Source organism: Protopterus annectens, chromosome 12.part0, assembly GCF_019279795.1.
Source record: "Protopterus annectens isolate FY-2018-M chromosome 12.part0, PAN1.0, whole genome shotgun sequence".
Classification (NCBI taxonomy): Eukaryota; Metazoa; Chordata; order Ceratodontiformes; family Protopteridae; genus Protopterus; species Protopterus annectens.
Genome location: NC_056746.1, coordinates 1,182,719,645 through 1,182,733,415, shown reverse-complemented (window position 1 = coordinate 1,182,733,415; position 13,771 = coordinate 1,182,719,645). Strand labels below are relative to the sequence as shown.

Below are 13,771 nucleotides of genomic sequence, written 5' to 3'. Positions count from 1 at the left end.
CAGATCTGAATCTTCATTGTCAGAGTCCCTCTCCAACCAGTCCCTTTTTCCAGCAGGTCTCACAGCTGACTTCACCAATGCCATCAGCAGGACCTTTTGGATGATCAGCTTCTGGAATTCTGATATGTGATACATTAAGTTCACAAATAAATTATCAAAGTCATTGCTGTATCTGCTCCTCCTCCACATAAACTTGTCCAAGTAACTGGGCACCATATGTGGCTGGGTGCCATTCATGGCCCTAAGGTAATGCTTGCAGTTGGCCCACACGGCCTCCATGGCATTAGTGTGGGCACCGGTCATCAGATTCACAAAATTTTGCGAATGATTTACTGACAGGTGCCTGTAATGCATACCAGGGTATGCCTTCTATTCCCTGGTATGCAGCCCACTCATCAGAAATACTAATACTCCCTAGCAACACGTTACTGCATTATTGGCAGTAAGGTGCCAGCATCACTACTGTCTACAAATGTAAAGTAACCCATTTTTTGTAAACAGCCGAAGATGCCAACACCCACCTGTTCAGTTCGGCCAGATTTCTGCCCCAGTTGTACTTGGTACATACCAACAGGCACGCCTCTATTTGGACTTCCTTTCCAGGACCTCCCGAACCATGGGGTCCTGGAGAAGTTTCCATGAGCAGACATCACGTAAAAACTGATACCAGTCCACATAGATTTCCCTGTGACACCTAGGTGGTCAACAGCTGTCAAAGGTAACCTCCAACGCCAGCAGTAGACTATTTTCAGTAGGGTTGGCAGAGGCAAATGACTTTTCTCAAAAAAGGTTCCTGCCAGCATCCCTCTTCTACACCTACACTTTTTGGCTCTACACCTCCAAACAAAGGTAAATTTCCACACCTGTGACAGGTTCTCTCCTTTGGCAGGACACTAAAGCACTGCAAGAAGGCAATCACATTCCGCGTTGAAGAGGTGATTTCCTGCATGAACCTTTCATTGTATTTGGACATTTTGGACAGATTCTCCCAGACAGCAGTAGACTAGCAGAACACCCACAATAGTTTGGTGAGTCTTGGAAAGTAGGACAACTAGAGTGATAGCTTGCCATTTTTATACAACAACGTACTGTTTTGAAGTGTGAGGTGAAATATGAGGTGATAAATGAACTGAACTGAAAATTCTGCAACTTAAACGTCTTTGAATTGAACTGAAAATTCTGCAACTTAAACGTCTTTTGAATGATTTGGACTTGACTTAAACATGTTATTATGTTTCTAAACAACTGCAATTGCGAGGTGATCATGCCACTTTACATGTTTTTTAAATGCATGTTTTTTAATGCCTGGGGATTGTGAGGTGGTAAAACGTGTTTTCTTTGTATTTATAGAAAGGTGGCATTGTGAGGTGATTATGGCTTTTACTCTGTATCTGGAGTTAGATTAATGGGTTGTGTTTGTAAAACAGTGGCATTGTAAAGGGTTTTGGGTTTAACATTATATTGCTTTTCCGTAGTCATAGCATAGGTTAACACATGCATTGTATGCATGCTGTCGCTGGCTAATATGAATGGCATGTCAGTCATGCCTCATTTCATATGCAGGTCTGCTCATCAATCATCCGCACCACGCCCACTCCTGCGCGAAACTCCGGGTGAGCCAGTGAAGTAAAATATCGCCTTTAATCTTTGGTACAGTCACTCTTTGGTAAAGTTACTCAGGGATATTGCTGGTTAGGTGAGTAACCAGGTTCTGATTACAGTCCACTATTTCACTTGTGTGCTGACCTACATGACTAGTACAGTCAAGGGCAGACCTTCAGCCTGCCAGAAATAATAAAGTAATCTGCCAGATTTATAAGAACTTATTTATCATACAAGGCACAAGGTTAAAACAGGATGATGTACTTTGACCAACATACTTTCAATGGGTTTGTTGCCTACTTTATGAATTTGTGATTCAAAACCATTAGCCGTCAGTGGCATCTGCTAGTTCATTAGAAACCAAGGATGCTGTTGGTTTTAGGCATATATAAACACTGCAGACACAGCAACTTTTAGTTAAAATGATAAATCTCCGATATAAAAAAAAATCTTCAATTTTTAAATTAAAACTAATACTAGCTCCCTTACAGGAAACACTTTTCTGCTCCATTTTTTAATAAAAGCCCAACTATATCCCTTACAGAAGTCCTTCTGAAATGCACATTACTGTATTTAAAAGTGGGTGAAAATAGGATAACTGCCATGATTCCAAATGTGAATTTTTTGAAGAATGCCGTTCAAATAAGCTGTGAGCGTTATCATCTCATTCTGCCACAGATAAGTTCTAATTTATGTAATGCAGAATGCCCAAAAGCACCAAAACTCAATAAAGAGACATGGCAGATTAGATCTACACATGGGCTTACTGGTGTTAATTACTATTTTTTAAGGAACTGCTTAAGCAGCACAGTTGCAGTTTGAAATGTACTCATGCTCAGGGTAATGTTGGTGACTTACCATGAGTAGAATGTGATTCAGCCAGAAACCAAAGAAAAACATTTCATCTATGAATATGTGAACGGTACTATTAAGCATCTTAAATTAGGACAGCAAGATATACTGCACAATAATACTTTTTTTTTTTTCTTACACACTAGGAAAGTACATTAAGCAGCTCAGAAATGGCTCTTAGCTCACAAACAAAACAAACATGTCTGACTTCCTCATTTAAACAGTATTTGTAAACTGCAGTAATACAGAGAGAGATGGCAAATTAACAACTTTGGAATACCCCTAACCCCAGGCTGTGGCACATTACAATTTTTTCAAGCCTTCTGCTGAACATGCTCCGCAGTCCTTTCCCAAAAAGAGGACGTCAAATGACCCACAGGGAATCAAACCCCTGCTGTTTTCAAACCAAAAGTGATAGACTACAGTAAAAAGAACTATAAATGGGATTCTGCATCAGTTACATTACTTTTAAATGGAGCGTATGTTGAGAAGTGTGTATGTGCAATTAAACAAATTGTCACCAGCCCCGAATCCCACTTCATACAATAAATAATTTGATATCAATCGTGCTTCTGTTAGACGCAATGCTCATACAAACTGTTCCTTTATTAGCAGCTCCTTCAAGCTAGGCAAGTTGGAGATCTCCAAACCATTATCCTGTAGTTGCTGCAGCCAGGCCTCAGACTGGCGCTTGTCCTTAGTTATCTTCCAACAAAGTCTAATATTTGACTGCAACAAGGGCCCCAAAAAGGGATGCTGGTCATGTTTTTCCAGTAGCTGTAAAGCCCGTTCACAGTACTCTTGGGCCTCTTTAAGTCTGTCTAGTTCTTGACTACACACAGTCAAAGCAGCAAGCGTCACAATCTGATGGTCTAAGTCACGGCCACCCAGCTTGTCCTGTAGATGGAAGGCATTAGACCAATTACCCATGGCCTCCTTATAATGGCCCGACCTCAGCAACTCCTGTCCTGTCGTCAGATCTGGTAAGTAAAAAAATTGCAGGAATACAGGTGAACAGCGGATTTCAGGGACAGAGTACAGATGTGACAGATACTGTTCAAATGCCCTGCTGCGTCCAGCAATAGTGTCAGAAGCAAAGTTCTTGTGCAGCTTTTTTCTTGGGAAAGTGATGTCTGCCATATGTGATTTGAAGAGCTTCCTCAGCAGTCTGTTCAGTTTTTCAAAGTCTGAATACCGTCGTGTGATGCTGCCTGGGTTTCTATCAAACCGCCCAGACTTTATCAGGTGGACAGTGTACAGCTGGAATAAAATTAAATGAAACAATATTAAACAATTTTCAACATGGTTGACCTACTACATTTAAAACGTTATTAATAAAACCAAACGGGAAAAGTGCTAAAGTCCCAGTTGTCAAAATTGCTTCATTTATGGCATGCCTACACACAATGAATACAGCTGTTAGCCATAAAAGGACAGTCTAAAACTTTGAAGTTATCAAAAACAATTGTAAACATGTAACAGCATAACTGTAATTCTACACAGTACACCAAGAGAAACAAATGTAGAAAAAGGCACGAAGAGGCAACTTATTCCACCGCATGAAGTTTAATCAACAGAGACAAGTAAAGTGAAGCGCTTTTTGTCCAGTTCGATGATCGGACTTCTTCAGACAAAATTCAAAACTAAAACAAGAAATGTACTCGCCATAACGTTCGATGTATGTAGTCCATCTCGCCTCACATTCTTACCCGTGGGTTCGGAGCTGAATGTTGGCTCCGACTCTGCCATACTTTAGCTCGAAGTCTTTCTATTGGCTGGGCTAAGATGGTATCCCATGCTGCACTGCTCTCTATCCCCAGATCTAGTTTGCTGCGAGCACCAGCAGTCACTCCCCATGCATAACACCACCTAAGGAAGGAAGAACAAACCAAGAATGAAGGGAACTCTGAAATCAGGCCTAACCTTCAGGGGAAGGTGGTGGGGGGGGGGGGGGTAAGTAAGAATGTGAGGCGAGATGGACTACATACATCGAACGTTATGGTGAGTACATAACTTCTTGATGTTATGTAGTCCAATCTCACCTACATTCTTACCCGTGGGACAGTGTCCCCAGCACCTAAATCCTGGGAGGCTCAGTGGAAAATACTCCTGAGCACTGTGGAACCAAAGGAAGACCTGCCTCTAGATACCACACCTAACTTGCAATGAGTAACAAAGGTGTGAGGAGATGCCCAAGTAGCCGCAGCACAAATATCATCCATAGACAATCTGGCCTGAAAAGCTGTAGATGTAGATACAGACCAGGTAGAGTGAGCCTTCACTCGGAACGGTAAATCTCTTCCCCCTGAAGTATAAATGAAAGAAATACAACTGGAAATCCACCTGGACAACGTGACTTTGGAAACAGGAGACCCAATTCTGTTTTCCGAAAATGAAACAACTAATCAGATTTTCTGAGGTCCTACATTCTGTGCAAATAAAATCGTAATTGTCTGTGCACAACCAACTGATGAAATTTGAATTCTGCCTTGTTTGAGAACTCAGGAAAAAACTCTGGTAATTCAATGGATTGGTTAAGGTTACTAACCGACACTACTTTGGGAAGAAAGGAAGGATTCGGTCGGAGAGAAACACTGTCCTTATGAAAAATCAAATAAGGTGGTTTGATTGATAAAGCTTGAAGCTCCGAAACACGTCTGGCTGACATAATGGCTACCAAAAAGACAGTCTTCCAAGTTAAGAATTTTAAATCACAAGTGGCTGCAGGCTCAAAGGGGGGGTGAAGTAAGACCCTGTAGAACAAAGTTCAAGTCCCAAGGCATAACAGGTTCAGAGACAGGAGGACAAAGCAATAAAGTGCCCTTCAGGAAAGCCTTACAGAGTCTATTGCCATTAGACTAGGTTTGTCTGCGACATGAAAGGTAGAAATCGCCGCCAACTGGACTTTAATGGTTGCGGCAGCTGATCCTTGGTTGAAAAGCAAAGAAAGAAACTCCAATACTGACGAGACTGGAGCGGTGTAATCTGGGCATGTGCCCAGATGGAAAATCTCTTCCATTTGCTGTAATAAATCTTCCTGGTCGAAGGCTTATGAGGAAGATAGAATATGAACCACCTCCAGCGAAAAATGGTGAAGCCTAACTAATGACGGAAGTGGAGTAGTCAAGCTGTCAACCGGAGGGTCCGAAGAGAAGGATGGAGCTGCCCTTACATGCGAGTCAGTAAGTCTGGTTACGGGTCCAGAATCCAAGGAGTGTCCATGAGATAGGAATGGAGAAAGGGAAACCAAATTTGACGAGGCCAGTGTGGAGCAATCAGAATCATTTTGCTTCCCAAGGATTGCGCTTTCTGAATAACCTTTGACAGCAAAGGAACTGGAGGGAAGGCATATAGTAGACCGGAGGGCCAATCGTGGACTAGAGTGTCCCTAGGTGACACCCCCTGAGGGGGGATAAGGGTGAAGTAGCTGCTGCATTTGGCATTGAGGAGGCTGGCAAAAAGGTTGCAGCAAGGCTGACCACACCTGCGGAAAATCTGCTCCGCAACTTGACAGTACAGGGACCACTCGTGAGGCATCAGAATAGCTCTGCTTAGCCTGTCTGCGATCATGTTGGACTTCCCCAGAATGTGCATTGCTACCAGAAAACGTTGGGAAGACATTGCCCACTGCCACACTCGCATGGCCTCTCTGCAAAGGGGGGTACGACTTGGTTCTTCCCAGTTTGTTCAGATACCATACCACCGACATATTGTCTGAGTGGATTGCACTAGTCCCAAGAGGAAGAAAGCTCTGAAGTGCTTGCAATGCTAGTAACACTGCTCTCATCTCCAGGACACGGATATGCAGATGCATCTCGTGCTCTTGCCACGTGCCTTGGACTGTCCTGCCTAGATAATGCCCCCCCCCCAATCTGGGATGCATCCGTGGTCACCGTGGCAACTGGAGGCGAAGGAACAAAGGGCTTTCCCGCACTGAGGTTATCGGTATGAAGCCACCAACTGAGATCCTGTTTGCACCTGTCTGTGAGTAGAATAGGGTGAGAAAGTGGAAGACTGAGACCACTGGGCGAAGAGAAGCCACTGAAGGAGCCTCATATGTAACCTTGCCAGGGGGACCAACAATCGTAGCAGCCATCGTCCCCAACAATTGGAGAACCAATCTTGCCTTCACTCTTCTCAGAGGGAGCAAGGCATAAACCTGTTGTTGGACTCAGATTCTTTCCTGTGGTAGAAACACCCGCATGAGGACGGTGTCTAATTCGGCGCCTATAAATGTGACATGCTGCGAGGACAAGGCAGATTTTTCCCAGTTCAAGGTGATGCCCAACTGTTGACATAGGTTGATAGTAGCTTCTCTGGTCTGAAGTAGCAGATGCCTGGTGGTGGCAGTAAGGAGCCAGTCATCCAGGTATGGAAACACTTGGAATCCCTGACATCTCAAGTGAGCAGTCACCACTGCCATGCATTTGGTAAACACCCTGAGGGCTGTGTTGAGACCAAAGGGCAGGGCTCGAAACTGAAAGTGTCTGGCTCCCAGCCGGAAGCATAGGTGACTTCTGGATGCCCTGTCCATCTTTATGTAGTAGTAAGCATCCTTGAGGTTGATGGAGCACATCCACACTTCTTTTCCCAACAATGGGAGAATAGACTGCAACGTGACCATTCGGAACTTGGCCTTTTGCACATGGGTGTTCAATTGGCTGAGATCCAAAATGGGTCTCAGGTCCCCTGTCCTTTTCGGCACCAAAAAGAATCTGGAGTAAGTCCCTAATCCGATCTGTTCTGAGGGGACATGTTGGATGGCTCCTTTTTCTAGCAGCTTTGAAACTTCTGAAGCTGCAGAATCCATTTGACTGGGTGGAACATCCAGGATTTTCTTGATTGGAGGGGGAGTTGACGAGAAGGGAATGACATATCCTCCGGAAATTCGTAGAACCCATTGGTCCTGAGTTATATCTTGCCAGGCCTCCGGGTATAGTGAGATTCGACCCCCGACTGGCTCCGGAAACGCACAGTCGGCCCTCCCATCAGGAGCGGCAGTAGGGAGAACCACGAAAGGAATCGCGGTCTCCCGAGTTGCGAGAGCCTCCTCTGCCCCTAGGGCGGCATCTACCTGAATAACCACCCCTTCCCCTGCCCCTGAAGGGGGGCTCACCTTGTGCATCGGGAAAAAACCTCAGATTTCTTGAACCACATCTTTCCACCCCTCTGGGCTTTGGGATAAGGCCTAGAGTGAAGGGAAAAACTGACTCCTACGGCAGACAGTTTTTCCCTCTTGCTCACACCTAGTGAGAGTGTCTTTCACCTTGGTTCCGAACAAAGAGGAACCATCAAACGGGGCGTTTGTGAATGTAGACTTGAAGGCCTCCGCGAAATGACAAAAGGCGCATCTAGGCATGTCTCCTAAGAGCGACTCCTGAACTTGCTGCCCTACTCGCTCCCTCTGCTGCATGAGAGATCAGCCTCATGGAGGAGTTTGCAATAGAATTGAGGGTAGACGTCTGAGCGTTGACCTTCTGAGCCACCGCCTCAGAAACGTTACCCGTTAGAGTATCTCCAAGATCCTTTAGGAGATCTCTCTGGAGCCACGTAAAGTGTGATCAGCAATTCAGTGACTGCAAAGTAAAGGCCGCTGAAGAAAACGTATGCTTCTCATACCGGTCCATAGTCCTAGACACCTTGTTAGGGGGATGGACGGTGGAAGAAGTCTCAGCCAATTCCTTCTTGGTGGCCACTGCCACCACCATGGCATCCACAGGGACTCCCTTGGATAGAAATTCCTTAGGAGGAGCAGACAAACATTTATTGGGTCTCCTGGGGACTGGTTCCACAGAGTCAGGGGTTTCCCACACCCTTCGACAAACCAGATCCAGAAGCTCGAAGGGTGGAGACACCCAGGAGGTGGAGGGCTAAGCACCAAAGGCCTTCAGGAACGCAGACTCCTCTTCGGAGGGGGTTTGGATGGCCATTCACCTCTTTGTTTCAAAATCTCTAGGATGTCAGAGAAAGAAACATCCTCAGAGGATGACTTAGGGGACCCCCTCAAATTCCTAGAGGTCGGTGTCTGACGTGAAAGACTCATCTTGGGAATCTATGTGCTTCCTCTTGCACGTTCTCTTTCTGGGGGGCTCCTCAGGCAAAAACTCTGAGGGGCCCTCAGAAATATGGGGACCACTCATGGGGGTACCCAGAGGCCTTGGGGCTCCGCTGTCAAGAGCTACAGGGTGATCAGAGACCTGAACCAGTGCTGTAGGAGACAGAGTGACCGAACAGTACAGTTGTGTACACTTACCATAAATGTGTCTTCACTGTTGCAGTCATCACTGTAGGGTTCTTCCTGCTGGCAGGCAGCCCTTGGTCGGCCAGAATCCCAAAGTCTGGGTCCGGTGTCTGCTGTGTACTCACCCTCCCTGACGTCAGAGCGCCAGGGGTACAAAGCTCCCAGCCGACACCATGTTCTCCAGTTTTTCTTGCCCCAGATGTCAAGTGCCCAAAAGTGAAGGCTAAAAGTAAAACAAAAATGTAACATACAACAAACCCCATACCCTGTAGCAAATACACCTCAGAAGAAGGGTGAAGTAGGGAATCATATCAATAAAAGTATAAGAGGGGACAGGAGGGTGGGTAACCCAAACTGCAACAGTGAAGACACTCTAACATCTACATTTATGGTAAGTGTACACAACTGTACTATGTTCATCGTGTTTCGCTGTTGCAGTCATCACTGTAGGGTTGAATCCCAAAGCTGAGATAAAGGGTGGTGGTTATTGAGTAGAAGGGGAGGGTAGAAGGCCTTGCAAGACTGCAGAAGCAAAGCCTGCCCTAGACTTAGAATAAAGAGGGAGATTATAGTGCTTAGAGAGAAAGTATGCACTGAACTCCAAGTTGCAGCTTCCAACATATCTTTGGTAGGTACTCCCCTGAGAAAGGCAGCTGAAGTAGCAGCAGCTCTGGTAGAGTGAGTCCTAATTTTTCCTGGGATTTGCTTTCCATGATGCGAGTAACAAAATCTGATTCCATGAGCAGTCCATTTAGAAATGGTCTGTTTTGAAATAGCTTTGCCTTGGGAATTTGCTGCATAAGAAACAAACAGTTGTTCTGTTTTCCTGATATCCTTGGTTCTGTCCAAGTAAAAGCGAAGCTACCTGTGCACGTCCAAAGAATGCAAGATCCTCTCCCCCTTATTTTGTGGATTAGGGAAAAAAGTTGGCAGGTGAACAGTTTGGTTCAAAGCCACTTTAGAAACCACTTTAGGCATGAAAGTAGGGTTTGCCCTCAAAGAAACCCTGTCTTGATGAAAAATAATGTAAGGTTCCGCAGCCATGAGCGCTTGCAACTCCGAGACTCTCCTGGCTGAAGTTAAAGCCAGTAGGATAACAGTCTTCCATGATAAATACTTTATATCTGATATGGCAGCAGGCTCAAAAGGAGGCATTGTAAGTTTTTCCAGGACATAATTGAGGTCCCAGGCAGGAATGGGTGGTGTCCCAGGGGGCCTTAAATTCTTTGCTCCTCTGAGATATTGTTTCAGAAGTGGATGTGAAAAAATTGGAGGGTCTGTATTATAATGTGCAGAGATAGCGGAGGCATGTATTTTTATGGAGGAAAAAGATAAACCCTTATGCAACATATCTGTTATGTAATGTAGAATCAATGGAATATTTGGATGTGAGGATCTGATTCTTGAGCATGCATCCAGGTGCAAAATCTCTTCCATTTACCTTCATAAGATTTCCTAGTGCTATAAGATTTCCTAGTGCTAGGCCTTCTGGCTTAAGATAACATCCATTACATGTTTGGAAAGGGTAGGATTAATCAGAGGCCCTGAATACGCCAGGCTGAGAGTTTTGATATGAGAGTGCAGGACCTGGTCCTGATGTTGAGACAAAAGATTTGGAATCTGAGGTAGAATCCAAGGAGGTTCCTGGGATAGAGTTATCAGTGTTGAGTACCAAAATTGTCGAGGCCAATTCGGGGCTAGTAAGATCAGCTTTGGTTTGTCCTGTTTTATTTTTAATAACACCCTTGGTAGAAGAGGTAAATGGTGGAAAGGCATACCCAGAGAGGTTCCTCCAACTGAATGAGAGAGCATCCACTTTCCATGCTAGCTTGTGATATGTCCTTGTGCAAAAAGTCTAACTGGTAGTTGTGGGGAGATGCAAATAGATCTATGTCCGGGCTGCCCCAGGCTTCTGTAATCATCTTGAATATTTGGGTGTCTAGCATCCACTCGTGTGGGTTTGACAGGTTCCTACTCGGGCTGTCTGCCAGGGTGTTTTGTTTCCCTGGCAGGAATTGAGCTTGTAGGTCCACTTTGCAAGCTAGTGCTGTGTTCCATAGAGTCATGGCTAATCTGCAAAGGGGGTAGGTGTGTGAACCCCCTTGTTTGTTTATGTACCACATTACTGTGGTGTTGTCTGTCCGTATCAGTAGCTGCCCTGGCTGTAAAAGATCCCTGAAAGCCAAGAAGGCATTCTGCACAGCTAACATCTCTTTTAAATTGATATGTAGATGCTTCTGATCCTCTGTCCAAAAACCTTGCAGGCCTTTCTCTTGCAAGTGGGCTCCCCGTGCATAATCAGAGGCGTCCGTGGTTATCGCTTGGTAGGCTGGAGGTAGACTGAAGGCTTTCCCTTTATGAAGACACGCCATGGCCCACCAATGGAATTCCTTTTGCAGGCAAGGCAAGACAGCAATCACGGTTTCCAGACTGTGACAATGCTGGGACCATACACTTTTTAGGTACCATTGTATCTTCCTCATATGCAGTCTTGCATATGGTACGAGTAGGATGCAGGAAGCCATGTAACCCAAAGCCTGCAGGAATTTCCTTGCAGTTAGCCGAGACATCAACGCCAGGCTTTTGAAAGTTGAAGCCAGCTGTAGTTGTTTTTCTGATGTCAGGAATGCCATCTGGGTTATTGTGTTTAAAAGAGCACCCAGGAAAGTTATCTGTTGAGTGGGTGTCAAATTTGACTTTTTTACGTTCAGTGAATCCCAGGTACTTGAGTAGATTCTGAACAAATTCCAGGTGCTGGAGTAAAATGTCCTTGCTGTCTGCTTGAATAAGGCAGTCGTCCAGATAAGGGTAAATTTGAATTCCCTTTAGTCTGCAGTAAGCTACTACTGGTGCCAGGCACTTAGTAAAGACCCTGGGCGCAGTAGACAAGCCAAAGGGCAGCGCAGAGAATTGGTAATGTTTTGAGCCTGCCTTGAACCTGAGGTATCTTCTGCACTCCTGTCTGATAGGAATGTGTAGGTAAGCCTCCTTTAAATCCAATGTCACCATCCATGCATTTTTGCTCAACATTGGCAGGAGCTGCTGCAGAGTAAGTATCTTGAACTTTGGTATATCCAGGAAAGTACTTAAGACTGACAGATCCAGGATGGGTCTCCACTTTCTGGGAACTAGAAAGAGTCTTGAATAAAAGCCTTGTCCCGTCTCTGAATTTGGAACCAGTTCTATGGCCCTCATAGCCATGATGGACCTCACCTGTTTTAATGCCTCTGCCCATTGATATTTTGGTAGGCCTGGCCATCCGTTTGGTTTTGGTAAGGTGTGAAAGTGGAATTTGTAACCTCTTAAAACTACATCCAGAACCCACTTGTCCTGGGTTATGCAAGTCCAATTTCGGTGAAAAAGAGAAAGTTTTCCTCCCAGAGGAGCTTCCAGGAGAGAGGTTCCTGGAGCCATGCAGGGGGAGTCATTGACACAGTTTCCTGTTAGGTTGAGACCTATCTTCTCCACCCCTGGGGGGTGGAAGCACTCCACTGTCTAGGTCTATAAGAGGTCTGTGCTTGGGCCCTCCCTCTGGGGCGCCTATATCTACCCCTCTGAGGCCTGTCCAAGCTGGGAAAGGACCAATTTTTAGCTGGCCGATTTCTGCTAAATCTAGGAGGCTAAACTTGTAAGAAATCCTTAACAGTTTGCGTGGATTTTGCCTTATCCTCCCATTTTCTTTATAACCTCTTCAGCCTTAGACCCAAACAAAACATTATGTTGAACAGGAGCATCCAGTAACTTTGCTTTCACTTGATCAGGAAAATTTTGTTCCTTTAACCAAGCATGCCTTCTAATGACCATGCCAGTGGCAGCTGCCCTGCAAGAGGCCTCCAAAGCATCAAAACCAGTGTAAGGTACGTTTTCCCACCTGCTCAGTAGCATGCATCAAATCATGCAATTCCTTATTGTCTGCACATGCAGAAATGGTACTCATTTTTTGTTTTCATAACAGACAAAAGGTATTGCTGATATTTCAACATATGAAATTGACAATTTAAAGCCCTAATAGATAAAGTAGCAGAAGTGTACACTTTTTTGCCCCATCTCTCCAAAGCTCTAGAATCCTTATCTGATGGAATAGGGTTCTTAGCAGTGGCCGCCTTAACACCCGTAGGACCCTGAGAAATGGTTTCTGGATCAGCAGTAGGATTTTTATAAAGAAACTGGTGGGAATCAGGGACTCTGTAATATCTATCAGGCTTAGCAGAGGCCAGAGGAAAGGAGTCAGGAGTTAAATTAGACTCAGAAAAGACATCATCCACAATATCCAAAATAGGAGGAATAGCCAGTGGTCTGTGTTGGGGAAGAAGGAAATCCCTAAGCCTTCTCTTAGATTCAGAGAACTCCTGCCCTTCCCAGTGAAAATGTTCCCTCATGTCATGTAAAGTTTCCCCAAAAGAATAATCCTCAGGAGGAGAAGCTGAAGGAATGGATTCCTCAGCATCAGAATCCTCATAAGGGGGGAAAAGTATAATCCTGTTCAGAAGAAGACACTGAAGAGATAGATGCCTGATCAGAGGATTCATAATCCAATTCTTGTCTTGGCCTTTTGTCAGGAGGGGGATGTGAACCCCTAATCATAGTTAACAAGTCCTCCGCCATTTTAAGCATTTGTTTTTGAGATTTCGGTCCTGGATCAGAGGAGGCCTGGGCTTAAGTCTTTGTTTTAGAAGGAGTCTTTGCCTTTGTCTTTACCTGAAGCTGCGCAGGCCTGAAAACCCCCTCGGAAGCCGGTACCTGCACAGCGGCTCCGGACCCATCCGAGGGAGCATTATCCGAAGGTCCTGCACCTGAAGTATTCGAAGGCCTAGTTGGCTCCTCGTGGGAGTCCGTTTCAGCAAGCAGTTCTGTAATGGCCGACAAGGGCTGCGAAAGCGCCTCACTGACGACGGCCGAACCAGCAGCTGGCTCTGATTGTAAACGGTAGTCTGATTTGGACCTCTGAGACCTATCCTTATCCTTGCGCCTTTTGTGAACTCCAGTAGTCGGAAGCGTGTCCGATGACATGTTAGAATGAAATCGCCTCCCAAAGTAATGAAAGGCAAAATCGTATCTGCGTTTAATAGTACGTTG

At 45.2% G+C, this 13,771-nt stretch overlaps 1 protein-coding gene across 1 annotated transcript in view; it reads right to left on the bottom strand.

Moving 5' to 3' along the window:
* Positions 1-1,167: 1,167 nt before the first annotated feature.
* LOC122817067 (sorting nexin-21-like) overlaps positions 1,168-13,771 on the bottom strand; it is a 97,089-nt gene continuing 84,485 nt past the window's right edge. The window contains exon 3 of the mRNA XM_044090220.1: positions 1,168-3,714. Within this exon, the coding sequence (XP_043946155.1) occupies positions 3,043-3,714 (672 nt within the window). The 3' untranslated portion in view covers positions 1,168-3,042. The remainder of the gene's footprint in view (positions 3,715-13,771) is intronic.